At 41.5% G+C, this 24198-nt stretch overlaps 1 protein-coding gene across 6 annotated transcripts in view; it reads right to left on the bottom strand.

Moving 5' to 3' along the window:
- LOC105268152 (ubiquitin carboxyl-terminal hydrolase 9) overlaps positions 1-24198 on the bottom strand; it is a 116185-nt gene that overhangs the window by 29083 nt on the left and 62904 nt on the right. For 5 of the 6 annotated variants that reach the window (XM_011307460.1, XM_011307464.1, XM_011307465.1 and 2 more), the window contains exon 11: positions 15-131. In XM_011307460.1, the coding sequence (XP_011305762.1) occupies positions 15-131 (117 nt within the window). The remainder of the gene's footprint in view (positions 1-14; positions 132-24198) is intronic. The other variant, XM_011307463.1, reaches the window with a different exon arrangement.

The following is a 24198-nucleotide window of genomic DNA, read 5'->3' as shown; positions in this document are numbered from 1 at the left end:
AAAATTGGTGTTACCGCTTGAGATATACTATTAGGTACTTGGGATATCGGTGAACCGTAAGAGTTTTCGTAGCACACTGATTTCTCTCACATTTCGGGCAGAACCAAGGATTGTGTTCATCCAGTCTCTCACTGAAAACAAGCGAAAATTATATTTCAGCATGAATTTATGGTATATTGAATTAGAATGAATAGGCCAATTGTGAAACTCCTGCTTAACTAGTGGACCAATCCAAAAATTTGTGATACTGTGATATATATCTTGAAGGTTCAGTTGGTTATTCCATTTATGTTTCTTTCTAAATTAGATTTACATGAGTACTTGGTATATATAGATATTAGTTAATTTATCCGCAAATTAGCGCTAGATAATGATAAAAACGCGTTCCTACAGTTTTGTTCCAGCATTTCTTACTAACTTTCAGTTAGATGCGAGGTATAACGGTTAATTAATAAAATATCAGTTCCCCATTTTAATCTAAAAACTATAATACTGTCATGAATTTTTTCGTAAAGTGTTCATTTCTGTTAATATATTGGTTGATAAGTACCGTTCCGATACTTGGCTACTTCTTCGTCGAATTAGTCAATCACAAGACTTATCTTTCGGATAAAAAATGTCGATCCTTCACTATTACGTCAAAATGACCATCTCCACAACTTCGCTGTGCATAGATTTGGAAATATCGCCGTAAATAATGGAAATAATAAATAGGATATTGTGTGTCAAGGGCGGAAAGTCAGTTCCCCCCCCCCCTCCCCCGAGGTGCACAAGCTATTTTTTAAGATGCCTGCAAAGGAAACTTTGTGGCTTGCTGTCTGAAAATCGGGCGAAATGTGAACAATTGCCATCTTAGGGTGGAAAGTTGCTCCCAATGGCGGAAAGTCTTGATTTTCTGACCTTGGTAACATCTTTCTACCCGTGGGCGGAAAGTACTCACTTTCCTCCCGCTTATTAAGCAGCGAAGTGTAAACTTGTCATGCAGGTTCGTTGAAATATCAATTAATAAATCAAATTCAATCCACTGTGGCCACTTTTCGAACCATATGATCTAACTACAAGTATGAAGGCGCTGCCTAGCGAAAGAGAATTTTGCGAATTCTTATTGAAAGTTGAAGCCGGAAATATGAATACAGAAGAAGGTAATATAATATTGCTGCGGAATTGTATATGCAATAATGATATCAGTATTGCAAGAGACATTTATGGTTATGTCTTAAAAGATGAAAAATTCAAAGAAACTTTAAAATATGCAATATTGGCAGCAAGAAATGTGTTAATGAAATTAATAAACAACTAGTACATTTACTGGATTAAATAACCGAACATATCTATATGAGTGTAAAGAATATAATAAACTCTAATGAAAACAGCAAAAATAATAAAGAAATAGCTCCACAATATTTAAGTTCTTTATCGCCAAATAGTCTCCCACCACATGAACTACGATTGCGACAATTTTCAATCATCATGTTAATAAGAAATCTAAGCATAAATGAAAACTCAGTCAATGGTATAAGATTTTTATTATTAAAAGCAGGAACCAATCTTTTGCGATGTGAGCTTCTAAATGGAGATGTTGCAGGGCATATAGTATTTCGCAACCGTATTACATTGTTATGTGAAGAGATATACACATTTTCGTTCTCACGATCAAATTTTATTCAATCTCCGATCAAATTAGCCTTTGCAATCATAATCAATAAATCACCGTGCCAAGCATCCGGAACAATTGGTATTGATCTTCGGAAAGACGTTTTCAATTATGGCCAATTATACGTGGCTTTATCACGAGTACGATTATGGAAAATATTGAAAATTTATCTTGGAGGGGAACGGATAAACACTACAGTAAGGAATTTTGTATGTAAGGAATTAGTCAAAAAATCTTAAAATTTTGAAGAAGAAAAATGGATTGACGATGTTGATAAGATGACTTTAGCACGTGATATAAGCGTAATGAGGGTTGAGGATCTTCGAAGTGCTTCAATTATGGTGTAAGAATTTAATCAAAAAGAGACATATCAGAGCTGTATCTCTTTAATGCATTCAATTTGATAAATAATTATTAACGAACACAATAAAAGTTAGAAAATCAGAAAAGAAAATATCTGAATAGATGTCTCTCTAAATTAAAACAAACTGAAAATACTTAAAAGATATAAAACATTCAATATTTTCTAATATATAACACTAAAATTCCATTCCATTAAGATTCTACAATATTGCTTTTTACAGTATTGATGACAAAATCAAGAACCAGAATATTGCCCTGCATTTTTACTTGAATGAAATCAAAATGAAAATCTTTAAACGGTCTACATTACGTACACTTCAATATTGCAATAATTGCCATACTACCATAAAAGATAAGAATTCGACATGAAATCTTTTTCAAAATAATTGACCAATTTTCCCCGTTAATTCTACCGTCTTCTTCCATAATTGTCAGAATAAAGATGAAGAGCATGGATTCATCCCTGAACATAATAATCGTAGATGACAACGATTAACTGTTCACAATGACAAATTCCATTTAAGTCGATTCAGAACCTATTCTCGTATATTTTCCGCCTGGGTTTTAGGAGAGAATATGGGTTATGGACCCGGATAATTGAAATTTTAGTTGTAAATAAAAACTGAAATTTCAATTGCCTGTAACAGATTTATATGAATATGTGAATATTTAACACATTTGACATATGTTTTGTAAAAGTATTTTTCCCGGGTCAACACCCCGCGATAATCCTCAAACTATTCTGGCTGCCGCCTCTATCGTTCACGATTGGGCGCCAGCCAGGTTTTTCTGGAAAACCTGACGGAAAACCAGCCGTGAAGGAATTTCGTCAACTCCGCGGACTTTCGGTGGCGGGTCTCACAATGCCGAGCCAACATCAGCGTGACACGGTAGAGTGGGCGAGGTTCACCAACGTACGAGTAACTTCAATCACTAACTTCTGCCGTGCTCACGGCATCGTCAACGATATCTCTCGGGGAACGTATCCCTCAGACTCTCGTGGAGGGATATGACCATCCCTCTCACTTGGTACTTTCTCCTCTGGGGTGGCTCAACCCCAGACAAGACACAGATTACCTGCGAATCCTTCTCACCCCGCAGGGCGCCGAACTGCTCGAGGCACATGCGACGTAGGTATCCGGAGACCTTTCTCACCCACCTAACGTCCACCCCAACTCGAGAGCTCGGTAATAGCAATCTCATCGCGAGTCAAAACTAGAGTTACCTCCCATGGAGGCGCGTGTGACCGGACCGACGGGAAACACCTTGAATCCCAGCCCTTAGTCCACCCCAACACCATGGATTTCGCCCTAGAGATGGATCTCTGTAGCCGCGGACTCTCGTCCGTAGCCTCAAAGTAATCCATTTCACTGATCGGGGACACATAAGTGTCCCCTTCTCTCGCTATTCCAAGATTCCTTGGAACCACGTATCCTTCATAATCCCGGCAGGGATTATTGCCACCAACTGATCCCGAGCTCCTAAAACATCCGCTCGAGACCAGCACTCAACGCGAACTGTCCTGAAATCTACCAGGGCCTTCTCCCCCTAGTCTGAGCATCTCAGCGACTGTGGGTCATCCGTTACTCCACAGCCACCATTCAACTCGACGGGATCCCGGGGGCGCTAGTCCTTTCACCTAGCCGTTGGTCCCTGGTCTAAATCGACGGCGCCCTTCGGAACCACCCAGTTGGAACGCCTCTACGTCGGCCCTGAACTCCCTAACACAGCTGGGTGGATTTCCAAATTGGGAAACAGCTATCGTCAGCGCCATCACAGTGTTCCGAAACATGGTCTCACCCTACCACGTTTCTTTCCACTGTGTGATTGGTCTATTCTACCTTCGGAGCGGCCTCATTGGCCGTCGTCCGATGGTCTATTCATCTTTCGCTCGGCTATTTCAGCCGGCGTTAGATGACGTTCATTTCACCTAGTTATTTTACTAGTGATATTCTCTAGTAACGAGAAAATCTCGTTACAGTTTCTTTGTTTTGTTAATAATTTGCATTTCAACTATGATAAAGTGCCGAATTATGAAAAGATTTTTTTCTTCTCTAACAAGAAAAAAGAACCTTCAGTTTATTTGATTGGTTTTATAAAGATGACATTTGAACAATTATAACAAACATTCAATGTATAGATTCCTTAAATAGACATATACAGTCATACTCTTAGCTACGGCACCAGCGCACCGCATACGCTAGTTTTTGAAAAATAAGAGAAATGAAAAAAGAACCAGACAACACTTCTCTATAATGAGAAAAAAAGAGTTGATGAAAGATCAAAGTTCGTGGCGTGGATTTATTAGCTAGCATCAATTTAAGCCACCTTGATACTGGTGGCCTATTCTCTTTTGCTTCATTACAGAATCTGCACCACCCATCCGAGTCCATACCGATGACTCTGCAATGTTCCTTAAATTTTCCATATCCTGTGAGCAGTCTGATCGTAGTGGCCGGACTCTTCCTGTTAATAGCCAGTAGTTCTTTCGACCTTGTCTTGCTGGCGCCAGGCATGATTGCCCTGGCCTTCCCGCAGGTCTTTATGTCTTTCTACCACTCCGATTGTTCACGTCCGAGCTTTTCCTTTATGTTACAACCACGGCATGGAGGACTCCTACTGGTGAAGACTCGTCCGCGTTTATTGTCGTTTCGTTGCCGTGGATGTCCTCGTGACCTAAGACCCAGGCAAGGGTTACCGTGTTGCTGGTTCCCAGTTTTTCCAGGCTCTCCATGGTTTCCCCGACCAACTTAAAGTCAGCACTGGATTTGAGGACAGCTTTTATGGCGGCTTGACAATCTGTCCACACAAAAACGTGTTTGATGAAAACACTTTTTGATTGCCAGAACTTCCGCTTGGAATACGGTGACTATAGTCTCTAAGGACCACTTGCACCTGTAGTTTTCCTCTGACCCGTACAGTCCTGCTCCAAAGCAGCCTCTGTATCCTGAGCCATCTGTATACTAGTGCATGACATTGGTGCCTGCTTTCTTCACCGTTTCCCAGTTCTCCCTCTTAGAGATGTAGGTTTTAAAGGCCTTCCTGATTTGGTACTTCCTGGTTATTCTATCTTGACTCATGTTCCAGGGATTTTTCTTGAGGATGTCAAGCTTGGCGTGTGTCGCTTCCGCTTGCATCCATTCCCTTTGGCACAGGAGTCTATAAGCTGTTGATTCTGCCCTCCTCACCACAAGATGATCAAGTGGAGGCAGGTCCAGGGCAATTTCAAGGGTGTCCGTGGGTGTCGTTCCCATGGCCCCGGTCGCTGCCCTCAGGAAATTTCCCTGTAGGCATTTGAGTCGGTTCCTTATCTCCAACCTCTTCGCCCTGGGCCGCCAGACTACAGCGGCGTGCAGGAGTGCCGGCGGCAGAACCATCTTATACAGCCATAGACTGATCTTTGGGCTAAAGCCCTAGTCTCTACCCATGGCTCTTCTACATGCCCACAGTGAGGCATACGTCTTGCCCATCTGTGTCTCTATGTGCTCTCTCCAGTGGATCGTGGCATCCAGTTGAACACCCAGGTACCTCACAGAGGTAGCATAGGCAATTTCTGCACTCGCTAACCTCAGCGTCTCCGGGTTTATAGCTTTGTATTTCCTGGTGAATATGAGAGCCGACATCTTCTCAGGGTTAACTGAGAGTTTCGTCCTTCTACACCGATTCACCATTGTTATCAGAGCGTAGTTCAGTCCATCTGGAATTGAGGAACTTGCCCCTAGCGACAATGGCCACGTCATCCGCGTATCCATACACAAGGAATCCTTGTTCCCTCAGTTCTTCTAGGAGCTCGTCCACGTTGAGGCAACACAGCAGTGGAGATAGAACTTCGCCCTGTGGAGCAAGCGTCCGGCAAAGTATGGCTGAGGCACTTTTGCTGTGATGCAAATTGATCTGAACGATTTCGATATAATAGCCATGTGAGCCATTGAAGGGCTCATTTGTCTTCCACGGTCGCTCCTCGTCCCTTGTCCATAAGACTTACTAATGCTAAAAATATTTTCTTGTAGTTAGTACAGATTATTCGCCAAAAAAATTTTTTTCCAGTGCCCGAAGTCTTGAAGGGAACGCCTAAAACTACTAAAAGCCCAAAAGCCTAACAGCTTTAATTGAAATTACAAGTTTGAAATTAACATTTACAAGAGAAATGATAAAAAAATGAATGTCCTCATTAGTCAATTCCAAATATTTATTTTTAATTTATTTATCTCATACTGAAAATTACAAATTCAAAATTAGATCTGAAGTTTCCAACGTGAAAATTGAACTTTTAGAAATATATATCGCGGATAGCGTATTTTGGAACAAATAACGAGACTACGTATTTCCCTGAATAAATAAACATTAGGACGATTAGGAGATGAGATATTGTGAATAGAGAATGCAACACGTCTACAAGACCGTAACAAAATATTGGCGCGAAGCATCTCTCAATAAAAGCAGACTATCATACGCCAATGCTACGAGAGATACGAGATATTTGGGATTAAAAGACACCAAACAATTCTGGGAAAATCATGGAATAATTCTGTCTCCCTCAATAAATATTAGATATCTTCGCCTAAATTCTGTCTTTCATAAAAAAAACTAGACCATCTGCAATTCTCTACCACCTATCTCCTGTGGGACAAGATACAAGCCCAGTGGTACCACAATCGAACATTAACGAGCTCCTAAATAATCAAAAGAGGATCAACTGAGGCTGAATACGAATTCCTTAAAATGGACCAAATACACAAAGCCGCGTTTTCGTCGAACGCAGTTTCCTCAAGGAACCAAGGGCGCAGTAATATGAGAACAGCACATGATGGGTCCAAGGGATTTCTCCCGCCCCTGATACCTCTGCACCCCGTGCAGATGCCCCAATTCTAAGCAATTAAACATGGAGACCTCAAAAATTGACGTCAATGTCTTTTCCTAATATTCATCAAGGGCAGGGCTGGGCAAACTCTGCTCTGAGAGCAAGTAGTGCTCCCGACCTCTATTAATACATGACGAAGGGTAGATAAGAGCCTATTTGACTCACGCTACTCTCGAGATCCGTTAGTGAGAGCTGGGAGAGGGGCCTCATCCACTTCAAGAAACTACCTGCTCTAATTTGATTTTTCTTTTTCCTTGAGCCCTGGTTCAACCGATACCGGTAGAGGGTCATCGTGCGATTGAGCGGGAATTTTGATTTTCCATCAATTTGGAATATAAATATAATTTTTTTTAATTCGAAATAGGCAACAATATCAGGAAAAATGATTTTTCCGACGCTTTTATGATGAGGAATCTCCCTTGACAATTATTTTGTCTCCAGGCGATATTTGCAGCAATGCAAAAAATAAAATAAAATAATTGTCCATTCCTGAGGTGGGGCGATAACTGTACCCAATAATATGAAGCCAACAATTCGCGGATGAATAGTGATGTAAGTCGTATACTACTATTTGCCCACGAATTATTTTACGATTTAATTATTATATTATGAGCCCTGGTTGCAAAAGTCCTTGCTGCGGAAATGAACAATAATTAAGAATTCTGAAATATAAGAATAAGGATACTGAGAAAAAATAGCAAAGGACAGAACTGAGATAGCCCCTAATAAATTACAAATATGCCCCAGATTTTCGATGAATGATAATGCTCAATGGAAACGGTTTTTACGATGCACTATCATTCCTATTTCATTCCTCCTCATTACCCATGATGGAAGACGTCTACCACCTTCCCGCGGTTTCCATTGAGCAACATTCCATAATGTTCGCCAAGAGTAGACACTAAATTAAAGAATATATTTATTTTTAGGTACATCAAATTTGTTTAAATAATTTTCTAGTCCCACGTTTAATCATTTCATCGAAATCACAAGTCCTAAGGTATGGTCCACCAGAGAAATAATGAGAACATTTATTTCCTCATTGCAAATGCAATATGAAAATCTGCAATGGAATTTTCTGGAATATATTCCAAATATGACCGTGGCAAATTTTCATTTTCCACATTTAGAATTGCAATATTTGGTAGGAAAATAATAATTATCGAAAACTAATTCCGAAGTATATTCCTTGAGGGTTTTTCATTGTAAGTTTCAATCTTTCAATTTTCTATTTTTAATTGAAAACTGAAAATTTGTGCTAATTCTGGCGGATCAGCCATTTTTATTCGACTGGCACGCCACACTACGTGGCTGGCGGGAATATCGTTACTACTGGCACTTGATGAGAGGATTATCCCGACCCTTGTAATAGACTGGCTCCCGACTATCTGAAGGTTGCCGGGCCCTGGTATAGGGTGATATATTTTTATGATGGTCCTTTATGACCCAGGTACTAAGCCCCTTCTTCTCCGCGGAAATCCATCGAAGGGGGCTAACGCGGGAGAAAAGAAAAAGAGAAGAAATGTCAGTCGTCTGTTTACTCTTGTTGAGAACAGACGTGTTTTGGTCTCGCGCTCACACTCAAATGGGTGTACGTGGTGCCTCACAGTATTCAATTCAAATCAAGTGTTACCAGCCCAATTTAACATTAGTGATCAAATAAAAGCTTCAATAAAGGTATCCTCAGTAGAGGATACTTCAACATTCTCTGTTAAAGTAACTCCCTGAGTACAGGGTTTTACTAAGTATGGCATTCGAAGGTACATCATCCACACAAGTAGAATCAATCCAAACACGCCCTAGTTATGTTCAAGCAGCAAAAATAATGAGAAAAAATACACGAGATCAAGCCATCTTGATCGACATTATGGTGGAAGCTACCCATGAAGACTATCTACTAGCTCTAACACAAGTAATCGAGGCATCAAAAATCAAGTCATCCGGAAGAATCGCCAATAACCGCTACTGCGTTTATTTGGATAACAAGGAAACTGTAGACCTCCTAATAGTATCGCGCAAAACCATCAGGGTAAACTCTCAATCAATACCTATTCATCCGTATGCAACTAGAAATAAGAGAATCGTGTTCTTAAATATCCACCCACTCATCAGTGATGAGGAACTGGAAGCAGAACTTAAGAAACTAAATGTAACAACCACGTCAGACATTACAACGATAAGAAAGAACTTCCAGTCAAAAATTCTGAGCCATGTGAATGCATTTCGTAGGCAAGTTTATGTCACACCAGAGACTGTAGATAATATTCCAAGCACTATCAAATTTGACGTCGGCAATATCATCTACTTTGTACATATATCAATTGACTCAACAGCATGCTATGGTTGTAAACAAGAGGGACACATTGCGAAGAAATGCCCCAACAAAATGAATCCCCAACTAGATACTAATACAAAATCCGATGTCCATGATAAGAATTTCCCTCTACTTAAGCAAAGACGAATTCACCAAGCCAAAGAAAATAACAACAACGAAAACAGTGACTCCCCACTCAATCCCGTTTTCCCCCCTTCCCCTTCTCCCTCCGATATTCAACCAAGTGACGTGCCCCTTCCTACGTCTAATTCTTCAAACACCGGCACGAGCATTACCGATACATCAACTCAACCTCTAGAATCAATACTACAAACACACGATGACAGTAATAAAACTATCGATTTCTATCTAGAATTCCTCAAACCAGATTCACAAGTTAATAATAAAAACACCGCCAAACGACCTCTCTCTTCATCGATCGTATCATCTTCATCCCACGAAATAAATGAACAAATTGTAACTGAAGTGGTCACCGACTCTGATTCTGAATCACAAACTAGTGAAATTAATGTTGAGAATCCACCCAAAGTCATTGGAAAACATAAAGCAAAAAAAATTAAGAATTGTATTACTGAAAATCAGCCAAAAATTGTGGATTGGACTGATTTCGAAAAAAACACTTCTGGATTCTCCTAACAAGTACCCTCTCGATACCATTCGACTCAGAAACTTCATGGAGTCATTTAATAGTAATACTGAGATAGTTAAAATAGCGAAAAAATACACAGATGATTTGCAGAAACTGGATTCAATGCTTGAAGAACTTTACCCTATATTCCCATCTAGAGGCTTGAAATCTAAAGCCACTAAAATAAGGAAAAAGCTTCGTGAATATCTAGAAAAAGATAACAGTGAGGAAATGGAACTTGACCTCATCTCTCAGGCATAAAACTATAAACAAAATCAGTCTATCTATCTTCAACAGTATTATGAATATATTACAATGGAATGTAAAGGAAACGACACAGCGGATGACGCAGCCAAGAGAGCAACAGAATTACCAATAGACGAAAACGCCCCTGTCTCATTGAGAGAAGTTAAAAAATGGCTATCCAAACAAGCTATAAAAAAGTGGCAAGACAATTGACACCAGATGGAATCAAAGCTTCATGAAATCCGAGAAACCATATGGGAAGATAGGCCAACTGTAGAAAAAAATCGTAGTGAAGAGAAGTGTATCTCAAGGATAAGGATAGGACATACCAATTTATCCCATAGTTTGTAAAAAATTCTTTTGAGGTCCTTGATCAATTTGGAGTTATTGAACACTCCGGAGACTGAGGAATGATGACAATTTTCCGCATCCTTGCAGCACCCACACCATGTGTTAAAAATTGTGTGATCATTAACCGTATGGTGCGGGATATTCATTATGGCTACTGATATGAGAGCTGGTCCCAAGGTTTTGAGAAATAGCGTGAGTGAAAATCATGTGGATGTACGAAATTCGAGTTGTGGTGTATTCTTTGGATCTCTTGTTTGTACTATACAGCTGCTTCTTGACGCCCCCTGCCGCATGATTTCTGTCTGATTGTTTCACTCGCACCATGGCAGGCAGCAATCGTGGAGCAACCACGATCGCCCATTATAATCCCAACTTCGGTGCTCTTCGACTTGAAAATGTCATGATGACAACGATTTCAGAAAGGGTTTAGAAATTTTTGCCCGGAAGGCAAGATTAACGGGTGGAGGAATTCCATACCGCTCGGAATTTGCCTTTCCCATGCTACCTATCGTGTCCTATTTTATCTGCTGTCTCACAATTTATTTTCGACGTCTGCTACCTATTTTATTGGGCTTTCCGAGCTCACCAAACTCGGGACTCCGGAAGCGACCTAGCTATCGAATAATTTCTTCCTACCTTTTCTTTTGGCTTTGATGCTTCCTTTTCATACAGGCTAGGTGATACAATCGTATGCTCTCCGAGATGTAATCGCCTGCCATTTTGTGGATTCCGCTTGGTCATGGGACGCTACCTTTTTGTTGGTTAATTTATTATGGTTGGTAGCCAGGCGGGTGGTGTGTGACTTGTGTTAATACTTGGATGGGTGTCCGCTCGGTCCATATCAATCATCACAATCCTGTCTCAGTCCCTTGAGTCGCAGTTCAGTTTTTGTCCAATATTTGTCCAGAACAGTGCCAATATCCATAGTGTTCTAAAGTCATTATAGACATAGAATTTTTACCAGCGCACTTTGGTTTAGCAACAAGTCTCTAACTCACACCCAATCCATGTGAGAAGATACATCCAGCCGCTCAAGATCCCCACATCTCTATTGAACCTGCCAACTGGACCAACTACCTGCCAAATTCTCTCAACAACCACCATTGACATCGACCCGCTGAGAACTACGTTACTAAGTGATTCACGCATTTCATTCAAAAATGCCACTATAAGTCGTACATTTCTACTCTTCTTTGTCTCCACTTTACACACATTTTTCTTCCTTTTTTCAAATTCTTGGTGAAATCTGTAACCCTTAATTTTGGTCTAAAAATGACTCTAACTGGAATAAATAGTTTTCTTCTTTTCCAATTTCGCTTTTTAATGAGATTATTTTATTCTACGATCTTTCGAAATTTGAACTAATCATTTCATCCTGGTGGTCGCCTTTCCAACCATTCCAGCATGTAAAGCCCCTCAAATGAATATACATATATGTAATCACAATAGTATAAGCAGAAATGCAGCTTAAAATAATTCATGCAGGCATTGGAAAGATTTGTTTACCTATAACACTTGTCACATTGATGTCCTTGTATTGTATGCGAATTTTGAAGAAATTGCGTTAGTGCTACTCGTTCCCGCCTCATTTAAACTCAGGCACTCATGACACCGGATTCGGAGTGATAAATCTAATCTTTTGCGAAATTGAGGATGCATGAATTGCAAAGATCAAGTTTTCTTACACAAAGTGCACGACATGGCTGTACCCATGTGCTCCAACTCCACTATGCGTTGTCTTTCCGCAGACCTGATCTTCAGACTCTCCTTGAGGCCATTGGAATTGGTTTTCTGTTCAGTGGCCGTAATTTCTCTCTTTCCCTGGGGTGGTTTTGTCGATGTGAAGATATCTGTCGCATTAGGGCTATTACTCACACCTCCACCACTGCCATCTACAATTTTTTCCTGTGCCTGTTCTGGCTTGTATTCGAGTCTTGAAAGCGATTTCTTATCGCGTTAAGAGAGTTGGATATTTCGCAGGCGATACGCGCTTGGATTTCCGAAAGAGTCTCCTTCCTGAAGTGACCCCGGTTCGAGGTTAAATCAAACACAGACCACTCTTGTCGCTATCACATTATTTGTGAGAATCCTGCGTGAGTCCATACGAAATTCCTTCACTGTTATTCACATTATTAAAATGAATAGGTAATCAAAACGACGTGATTTTTTAATTTCACGGAAAAACGAGAAAAGATCCAGGCAGTTTACATATATTTATGCGTATGTCGTGTAGACTGAGTAAAATATGACGAGCTTACAAACCCTGAGAAAACGAATGACGTCGGACTAACATCGTCATGATTTTCTGACAAATTAATTATTTTCAGCCAATCAGGTAAGTCTCGTGACGATTACGATCCAATCGCGGCGTTGTCTGGCTTCGTCACCTATTGAGCACTGTCGTTTCGGCATTAACGGGCACTTCTCGTTTGGACGCCTGGATGCCTACAGCCAATTGGAAATCGTCCCTGTATTTTCGGACAACTGGGAGTAACTAGAAAACTGGCACTGCCGCTCTTCATTTTAGAACTTTGTCGGAGAACGGTAAGCGGTGGACAGATTATATAAAGTGTTGAATTGTGAATAAATTTTGGTAGATTGATCTCCAATTTTTAGACTTGTTGTCCATGACAAATAACGCCATTCTCGAGTGTTCAGATTTTCATAATTTGTTTCAATCTCGTTCGGTAGAAACTTTTTAATTTGAGAAAATTATAATTTTCTGATTCATAAATTTTTGAGTATTTCTCTGAACTAATTCTGTGGTTTTATTCAGAGTGAAATTTAGAGTTCTTTTCCTCCTAATGATCGAATTGCTTTATTGCCACGTTGGATATTGATTTTCCTTTGTACTTGCGGCAATTCGAGTTTTAAAGTCAGTGTTGTTGTCGTCGCGGTTTGAAACTTCTATTCATCCTGGCCTGTCTAGCCACTTATTTTTCTTGAATAATGTATTACAATTTTTCACTAAATTAATAGCTTTGGGAATGGGTTTGCAGCGTCTATCGACCTTTCTGTAAGGCCTGACAAAACCGGCTCTCGTGACCTTTCCGGCTACATTAGGGACTGGGGGGTCGCTGAACATGCTATATGACGAGCCTCAAGTGTGATTAGGTAAAGTGGGAGTGGTCCACGCAAGGATACCCAGATTCCTCCTGGCCTTTCCAGTCCATAGGTCGTCATCACCCGTGACCTTCTGCACGATTACTCTCACTTTCTTTTCCCCGGGGAGGCATTCCTAGGCTTCTCAAGGAGATTCTCTTGCCCTCGGGTATTTCGACCTGAGGCAAGGTCATACTCGCCTGCGACACTGTCCAGATCCCTCAGGACCTGCGATGCTGGGAGGCTGCTTCAATTCGGGGGAATCTCTCTCATTACCTCACGACCAACTGCACTCACAGCCACCAGTTATCGCGTTGCATCGCGAGCGACGGTCTCGCGCTACTCAAGATGATAACGCATATCGGGTCGAAAGGAGACCCAGCCCCTTCAACTCCAGACCCACGAGCCATTCGCCGCCATCCCTTTCTTCCCAAGCCGAATAGCACTATGGAGACACGAACTCGTCCCTACAGGGTCCGAAGCGAGACACGAGATTCCCGTGGAGTTGCAGGAGCAACGCTCGCCATCGTGGTTCTGCATCACTCATACAAAGAGTATCCCTTCTATGCTAAGCTACTTTCAGCCATGCTATTTGCAGCGAGCAGCCTGGCGATCGCTCTAGTCAAGAGCCCGTGCTCGACTCCCCAGAATCTCCTTTCGCCTTCTCCCCCTAGTCTGCATATCTCGGGGGCAGCATGGTTATTCCGTTATCCGTGCCACAGCCAATCAACCCGACGGGATCCCGGGGGCACCAGTCCTTTCACCTGGGCGTTGGCCCCTAGTCTAAGTTGGTAGACGCATTTGAGCTGCCTAGTTGGCCGGCCTGTACGTCGGCCAAATACTCCCATGCTGGGTAAACTCCAACTAAGCAGCAGTGTACTAGCGTCCTCAGGCCGACTGGGCGGTTTCCACCTCAATCACTATGCCTTTGGCCCCTCATCAAAGGAAAGTGTAGCATGCCATCCATTCGAGGCCTTTTCGATCTCCGGCAGATGGCTCTTACGTTTCCACTGTCCATCCAACAGGGTTTTTCTTCTGTAAAGAAGGATTTCAACCCGTGACGAGAAAGATCTCGTTCCAATGGTTTTTTTTATCTAATGATGACTATTGATTGTGACTTAAATATTTTCAACTTAGTTCAACCTTCTTTTTCTAACTAATATTTTATAATTTGACAATTGGTCATGGAATGTGGTAGTTAAAAATCTTTGTACTTTCGTTGGATTAATTTATTTAGTATGGTTAGCGAGAACCGCATGGTCTTTTGCTTAGCGAGTAAGTCGCGGATTTCAAGTTATTTCATTTTCTTTTGTTAATTCAATGCAATATTCAATACGAACGGTTTTGAGTCAGTAGAAGAAACTCCTCCACCGCTATACGACGCAAAAAAAATTATGTCAATAATGTTGTATAGTAGAAAAAGCGACACTATTGACGCTCAGATGAGAGTAGTCTTCGGGTCCAGCTCCGAACTTCCACCACCACTGAAGGCCAAACGATTGATGAACCCAATGAATGAATGAATGAATAAATGAATATTTATGGATATTCTTTTCGAAAATCTGGAGTATAGGCATTTTTTTGTACTAGTCAGATTTAATATCAATAAAGGTGTGAGGAACCTCACATTACATTATAATAAATAAATAAATAATTAAACAAGAAACCAAAAAGAAATTATTACCCCAATGCAGGGAAACGGGGAATTGATTATCAAGAGAGAATTGGACTCGAAGTTCAAATTGGAAAAAAAGAGATAATTTTGAGGGATAATGGTAAGAGCATGGGAGATCATCCGAGTGGGAGAGAGATAGGGAGAGAGAGAGATAGTGGCGAACTACGGAACAGCCACCAGAGATTCCGCGACCGCCAACAGAGGGCGAGCGCAATCAACACGCTGTCCGCCAGTCAAGGGCTACGGCGGAGTTGATAACAGAGGGCACGGTGACACAAGTCGATATCTCCGGTTCCCCTAACACGACGTTAATATTTCCGACGGACCCTAGAGGTCCATCATTAGCGTCACGTATTTTGCGGACGGACCCTCGAGGTCTATCCTTCGAATCAATTGCAAATAGATCCTAGAGGCCTATTACTAGAGTCACGAGAAATAGGGAGGAGGGGGAGGTTCGCGATCACGAGGGGAAACCGCTCTTGGGGTGGGAACTGTCTCTCTCATCAATTTGGAGAACAGCTGATGCTCGTTCTCCCACTCTTGAAAAAAAAAATTAGAATTAAGGATTAATTCGGGAGAAAACACGACACCTATATCCTTCGTATCATAGGGTGCGATTACACCGACGGAGACCTGATAGGGATAGTCTATTTAAATTCAATAAACAGATAAAAGGGAGAATTGGGTTGATAACGCAGATTAATAGGGTGATCAATAAATCGATAAAGGAGAAAAGGTCGGTAAAACAGAAAGGACCCACAGCCGATAAAACAGAACTATTATTCAATATTGAAATTAATTAGATGTTGATAACCAAGAAGAAAAGACAGCAATTGTTTGCAATTAGCTTAACGTTGTTTATATTGTATTCATTAATAAAATTGAGAATGTTAATTTTGACATGGTGGATAATAAAAGTAATAAAAAGAGGGAGGAAACATTAATCTCCATGATGAATGACCAGCTGACAATTATGAATAGTCACGGTCTACTGAGAGATTCGTTTTCTTTGATAATTAATTAAATAGATTTGATCAAGTCGAGAAATTGATAAATTCATTAAGAGTAGGAAGATTCAGACAGAGAATTATCAAGTAGGTGGATAATTATTAAAATCAATTCACTTATTAGGGAGAAGATTTGTACACATTGTCGAATGTCTCTAATGTGGAGGCGAGAAGAGAATTAAAGAACTGGATCAGGAGGGCCTTAGACTAGAAGGGTTATAATTTTGGGGTCTCTGTCGGTGATCGCTTCCGCGATAGGTGTGGCGGTAAGACAGAGTAGTAAGACGGATAAGAAATTAGGGACTCAGGGTTGACTGGACCCCGACTGATCCACCTACGAAAATTGGATAAGCCCAGTGTGGAACCAGGGAGATACTGGACACCAGGGAGCAAGACAGACATTGGAAACAGAGGAATCAGGGAACTCCGGGAAACTACGGGGACTGAGGACTAAGGCAAAGGGATAATTCGGATTGGAAAAGTTTGGGAAAAACATCGAGACATTTGACGATGGGAAAAATCGAGTTAATAATAAAAGGGAAAGAATTATTAATTTGCGAAAGCGTTGAACCTAAGCTCTAATCTTCCATAAATTAAACTCTGGACACTGAGTAACGGGCACCACAAGGTTAACTTAGGGGAAAGCAATTTCTAAACGTTTGAGTTCGTTACAAATTAATTGGCGCCCGAAACAGGGACAACTTGAAAGCCAAGGGACAACGACTTGAAAGTCAAGAAGAGAAGAGAGACAAAAAGAGAAAGATGGGCAGGACAGAGAAATGGAAGACAAAGTTACATGCCATGCTCAAACCTGAGCTGAAGGCAGAATTAGAAAAGAAGGGATTACCTACAGATGGGAAGGTCCAAGAAGAGGAAGGAAGAGCAAGATTACGGGAGGCCCTAGGGATTACGGTGAGATCCAGAGGCACCACACCAGGGACCAGCAAAGAGTCTAGCCGTAAAAATAGTAAAGAAAGGAAATCAAGGGAAGCAAGTGAAGAAAGAGATTCAATGGATGATGAAGAAATAGAACCTCTTCAGGGATATCCGAAGCAAACTACAAGAAAACAGACTGCCAGTCCCGAGGGAGGAGAACTAGAGAAGCAACTGGAACCGGTGATTACCACAGTAATGATCGAGGAAACACGCGATGAAAAAACTCCAGAAATGCAGATGCCCGCGCCAGCTTGCATCCCAAAAATTTCGGCAAGAACCATACCCAGGGAGACTCCTAGGATAACTGATGAAACCTTGGTCAATCGGGAAGACGAACTGGTACAGAGAGTACTCAGACAACTACAGAAACAAAGAGATCCTAGAACCTATAATCACGATAATTATCATTCTAGAAAGTCTAGTCCAAGAAATCCAAGAAGACCAATGGCTCCGGAACTTGATCAAATCAAGGATTACCGTGACGCCCACTTAGAAGACCATAAATCAGGATACAGAGAGGAATCACTCGATAGGGAATGGAGTGATTACAAAAGACAAAGCTGTATTGGAACTCATGAAGAAGACAACGACCGCGAAATAACGGATTGGGAAAAAGAAGAACAAGGGGAAAGAGCTAGTATCCGATTGAAATTGGAAAAGAAAGCTAAAATTCGCCATGAATTGATAAGATTCGAGGAAAAAGAACGAGCATAGATTAGGAAACGAATTGAAGCTGAGGAGAGAGCCAAATTCGAAGAAGAATCTAGTAGAGAGCGCAGAAGCACTTTCAGACGAGAACATGAGGAAAGGAGTAGGAGACACGATGGATACTTCACCCCGCAGCTGCCAAGAAAAAGTTACGGTCGACAGGAAAGGGATAGGAGCTACGACCGTTACGAAAATGAACCATGGCCATCACGGTATCAGATTCGAGATGAGCCTATGAATCTGGTAGAACTAGTGCGGAAGTGGAATGTGACCTTCGATGGGCAGGAAAACGTTCTAAACTTTATAGAGAGAGTCGAGGAGTTGACACTCTGCGCTCGGATTAGCCACGGAAGACTACTGGAAGTATTACCAGTGATGTTGAAAGGCGAAGCCCTACAGTGGTATAGGAATGATGCCAGGGATTGGAGAGACTGGGATGAATTCGTGAATAGAGTGAGGGAATATTACCTTCCGAAAGATCATCTGTTACTACTAGAGGAGGAGATCTCCAACAGAAAACAGAAAGATAAGGAGAGAATCAGGGTATTCGTCACCGAGATGTTAACCTTGATGAGGAGACATGGCGGCATGAGCGAATATGCGAAAACGGATAAAATATTCCGTAACCTCGGTTCAGAGTACGAAAACTACATCAAGAGGTCCAATGCCACTAGCATCGAGGCAATCATGAGAGAAGGGATGAATTATGAAAATGATATTCTGGGACTAGACACGGGTAGGAATCAAACTCTGACTATCTTCAACAAAAAGGACAAAAAGGAGGGGAAGAAAAACCCAGCTGGTGATAAAGAGTCGGAGAAGACATTAGATAAAATTGATCCGGCTGCGGTAAACCCGAATTATGATAGGAGAACGTGTTGCTGGAAGTGTAGCCAGAGAGGACACCTGACATCAGCATGCACAAATAGGAAAATAATTTTTTGCACGTTTTGTGCCAAACCTGATGTGTATGCCAGAGATTGTCCATGTACAAAGCCACCATGATGGGAGGACAGAAAACCACTGGGAAATCGAGGTGAGACGACAGTTGATCCTCAGAATCAGAACCAGAATCAAAGTCAGAAGCAGACAATGACACCACATCTTCCAGTTACACAGCCTCAGACAACCCAGTTGGGAAACACTATAGCCCACAGTAGACCATTCATACCTAGTGCACCACTGCTACCTGCTAGTGATCAGGGGGCAGGAAATATGAATTCTCTGCTGAAAATAGACGACTCGAGAGTCTACCTGGACGTTGCTATCGATGGAGAAGCGTATAACGGCCTAGCCGACTCAGGTGCAGTACGACCATACATATCAAGTGCAACCATGAGGAAAATACAGGAGAAAAACCCCGAGAGACAGTTACAGAAGACGAGTCATGCAGTGACTGTGGCTGACGGGAGACACGCAGCAATCAAAGTGAAAATAATGGTAAAGGCAATGATCCAATCCATACCAACGGAATGTAGATTTTACGTCATGGAGAAATTAAAATCTCCGGTGATAATTGGCGTAGACATCATGAGGAGAATGGGAATGAACATCCAATTCAGCCCAGAGAGTGACTCAGATTCTGGAGAAGAACAGGATATTGACGAGATCGGACTGGGATACATGGAAATAGTCAAGGAATATAGTGAGAATGAGCCAGAAGAGATGGAACTGGATAACTCCGAAAATGTAATGGAACTAATGATGGTGGAAACACAAGAGGAAGAGGCACCGGAAGAGAAAGAGGCCATGAGGAAAATCCTCACTGAAATCGAGAAATTTAAAAACGTACAAGGATCTACCCACCTGACTGAACACAGGATACGGCTAAAAGAGGGAACGATACCTCTTAAGCACAGGTACAGCCCCCGCAATCCAGAAATCCTTCGGATCATGCACGACAAGGTTGATGAAATGTTGAAACAAGGAATTATAGAACCTTCAGAAAGTCCATGGAACTCACCTGTAGTGCTGGTGAAAATGAAAAATTCCGAATATCGATTCTGCGTGGATTACAGAAAAGTCAACGAGGTAACGATCAAGGACGCGTACCCATTACCACAGGTTAACAACATGTTGGACAAGTTTCGTAATGCAAACTATATCTCCACCATTGACCTGAAAAACGGTTATTGGCAAGTACCCATGGAACCAGATAGCAGACCAGTGACTGCATTTACAGTACCAGGAAAAGGACTATTCCAATTCAAAGTGATGCCTTTTGGATTTACCTCAGCACCAGCAACATTCCAAAGATTGTTGGACATGGTAATAAAACCAGAATTAGATGCCAAAGCCGGTGCATACCTGGACGATATCTTCGTCGTCGGGGAAACATTGGAAGAACACGTCGATAACCTTTTCAAAGTATTCAAATGGCTTAGAGAGGCTCGACTCCAAATAAACGTCGAAAAGAGCAAATTCTTGCAGTCGGAGTCGAAGTAATAGGAGATATCGTCGGTCGACGTGGGGTACGGACCGATCCGGAAAAGGTGAAAGCAATCGCGGAGATAAACGATCCAGGAAGCATAAAGGAGTTGAGGAGATTTATCGGGATGGTATCCTGGTGTCGCAGGTTTATCCCCGGTTGCTCAACCATCATGGCACCACTGGGTAAAATGATGAAAAAGGGACAGAAGTGGATCTGGACAGAGGAACAGAGTAAGGCAGTAAGCCAACTGAAGAACGCACTCATAGAAGCACCGATTTTAGCACCTCCAGATTTTGAACTCCAGTTCACGCTACAGACAGACGCGAGCAATGATGGGCTTGGAGCAGTGCTGACCCAGAGGGATTCGGAAAAGGGAGGAAGAGTAATTGCCTACGCGAGTAGGACACTAACGAAACCCGTTAAAAATTACTCAACAACAGAGCTCGAGTGCCTCGCGGTGGTGTGGGCTATCAAGAAAATGAGGATGTACTTAGAGGGATACTCATTTCTAGTGCTGACAGATCATCAGTCTCTGAAGTGGATCAAAAACTTAGAAAATCCCACAAAAGGAGTAGCTAGGTGGATACTATTCCTGCAACAGTATGATTTCAAGATTGAATACCGAAAAGGGATATATAACGCTTGCCGACGCATTGTCTAGACAACCATTGAATTTGGAAAATTCGGAGGACGAAGAAGAAGAAGAAGAAGGACAGGTCATGGTTATAAAACCAGAAGAAGGGTGCGACTGGTACCAAAACATGGTCGAGAAGGTCACAACCTACCCTGAACGATTCCCAGACTATGCGATCAAGAATGAAATGCTGCATCGACATGTATACCATGCACATGACTACATGTCCAGACAGGGGGAAGCTTGGAAATTATGCGTTCCAAAAACGAAGCGCCTCCAAGTCCTCTACGAAAACCACGATTCACCAACTGCTGGACACCTTGGCATTGCGAAAACAATTGCTCGTGTAGCCCAAAACTACTTCTGGCCAGGAATGCAGCGAGACATCAAGGATTATGTCCGTCGCTGTCAACGTTGCCAAAGCTTCAAAATACTACAACAACAACCTGCTGGGAAAATGGGCACTACATACGCTTCTCAACCCTGGGAAGTCATATCGATCGACATTGTTGGACCAGTGACGAGATCCACATTGGGATACAGTTATATATTGATGATACAAGATAAATTCGCCAAATGGGTAGAAATGAGACCTCTACGGAAGGCAAAAGCTGAGGCGATCGTAAAAATTTTGAAAGACGCTATTATTTTGAAATTCGGAAAACCAAGAATCTTGATATCAGACAACGGAAGTCAATTCACAGGAACTACGTTCACCGGCTTCCTAAAAACTTATGGAATCGAACATCAGAGGACGCCACCATATTCACCACAGTGCAACCCCGTGGAGAGAGCGAATCGAGTGATCAAGACGATGATCGCGCAGTATATGGAAGGGGATCAAAGGAAGTGGGATAAGTTTCTTCCAGAGTTCATGTTTGCGATGAACACCGCCAGAGACGACAGCACGCAGTGTACTCCGGCGTATTTAAACTTTGGACGAGATCTGGAACAACCAACCTCACTGAGAGACACGCTACAAGGGCATCAGTCGGGGTCTGGTATAGAGCACGGGGAAAGATTAAAGAGGTTAGCTGAAATACAAGAGATCGTTAGAATCAACCTAGCTAAGGCTAACACAAATCAGAGTAGGTATTACGATAAGAGACACAGGGAATGGATCCCCAAAGTGGGAGAACGAATGTTGAAAAGAGAGTATCCCCTTTCGTCAGCCATTGACCATGTTTCAGCTAAATTAGCACCAAAATATTCAGGGGGTTATACGGTTAACAGAGTCATTTCCCCAGCAGAGTACGAAATAGTAAACGATGAAGGGCACAGCTTTTTAGTACATATTAAAGATCTCAAGGAATTCTATGAGTAAAATTGAATAATAATTTATTTTTCGAATACTAATGTCGGAATGAAATTTGATTTGTTCTATCCAGCCTTACTAACAAAACAGAAGAACTCGAGTACGGAATTATTGTGATAAAGGCCGGGGAGGACCAGGGACATATGACACAAGACAGTAGGAAAAAAAAAGAGGGAAGGGAAAGCATAATGGAGTTAGAAATCGATAATAGTCAGGAAAAAACAGATAGAGAAATAACCGAAATACTTTTTAAAGAAATAGATAGTTATTTGAACCACGAAACAAATCGACTAACGGAATTACAGACTGACAACAAGACTCGAGACAAGGGTAGAAATGATAACCATGTACAAGATCAAGTAAAACCAAATCTAGTAGATCCGAGAAGTAAGAAGTTGAAGGAGACAACGGGTGAAAGGAAGTCGATAGATCTAAAGAGAATTGAGCCATACGAGACAGACGACCTACCAGAGACAGTTTTAGAAGAGGGGGGACCAGGGAGTAACTCTTTCTCGACCTATACGCCAGACCATGTAGGGGTAGGGTGGTACTTAAATACAATAGAATCAGAACTGGACATTTTGAGATCACCACTATTACTAACGCCACCAAGAGACCACATACAGAGACGGTTAGAGTCGTTAAGAAAGCGAGGATTGGCTGGGACGTTTCCGAATCACGATTCGTACTCTGAAGGGAGTAATTCCATTCGCGGGAACTCTCCTAACAATCAGACGCTCGAAACACCAAAATTAAAATATAGCGAGGCATACGACTACCAGCAGCCCTCAAGTAACACAGACATAGGACAGACAGACCCAACAGACAGACAGTATGTTGCCTGGGACCGTCCCCGGAATCAATGGTTCCGAAGGCAAGCATGGACCCGAGCAACACCAAAAAATCAAGTACCTGTACGTCGGACGGGGGAGGCAAGGCAAATCGAGGAAGGGGAGTCCAACTCTCCCAGAAGGCCACACGATGTGTCCTTGTCGCCACTATCTGACGACACAAGGCGATTATTCGAGACCCCGGGAAGGAATAAGAAAAGGAAAAGAACCATCGAATGGTTTGACGAAGGAGATAGGCGGGTGAAAAAGATTGTCCAGCATGGCAAAAATATTAAGTACATATATTACCCAAAGGATCCAAAACCCTAGAAAGGGAAATACGAATCATAGAAAAAATTTTAGTTTTGTTACGTTATGATTTTGATACAAGATTTTATAGAGACTACGACTTTTATCTGATAGAAGGAACGAATTGGTTTCACATTTTTATATGCAAGTTAACATTGTTTTGAAAGACTACTTAGGGAGATTATTATTTTTTTATTTCGTTTAATGGACGATGAAAGCGAATTTTGTTTTTTTATTTTTGTATTCGTATTCGGTTTAAGTTGTTCGACGTAGCCAATGAGCTACCACCCCATCTTAAGAATTACGTAGGAGCATTATCAAATTAATCAAAGACTTAATAATCTGTGATCCAGTAAAAGATACACTAGAGACTAAAAAGAGACGAAGTCTAGAAAGGATTTAGTATTTTAAGTTATTACCCAAATTTTTTATTTTTGTGAGCCTGATGGCATGATAGACAGGAGAAAATCCTTATTTTTGTTATAATACGATGATCAAACATTTTATATAACTTGTTGTAAAGCAAAAAAAAAAAGAGAAATCATGTAGATTTATCTTTTTTTTTCGAGAAGAAAGAGAAGAGTGTCAGGAACCTCACATTACATTATAATAGATAAATAAATAATTAAACAAGACACCAAAAAGAAATTATTACCCCAATGCAGGGAAACGGGGAATTAATTATCAAGAGAGAATTAGACTCGAGGTTTAAATTGGGAAAAAAGAGATAATTTTGAGGGATAATGGTAAGAGCATGGGAGATCATCCGAGTGGGAGAGAGATAGGGAGAGAGAGAGAGATAGTGGCGAACTA

This window comes from Fopius arisanus, unplaced genomic scaffold (assembly GCF_000806365.1).
Source record: "Fopius arisanus strain USDA-PBARC FA_bdor unplaced genomic scaffold, ASM80636v1 scaffold00054, whole genome shotgun sequence".
Classification (NCBI taxonomy): domain Eukaryota; kingdom Metazoa; phylum Arthropoda; class Insecta; order Hymenoptera; family Braconidae; genus Fopius; species Fopius arisanus.
The sequence above is the reverse complement of the archived record's forward strand: the minus strand, read 5'-3'. Positions and strand labels throughout refer to the sequence as shown.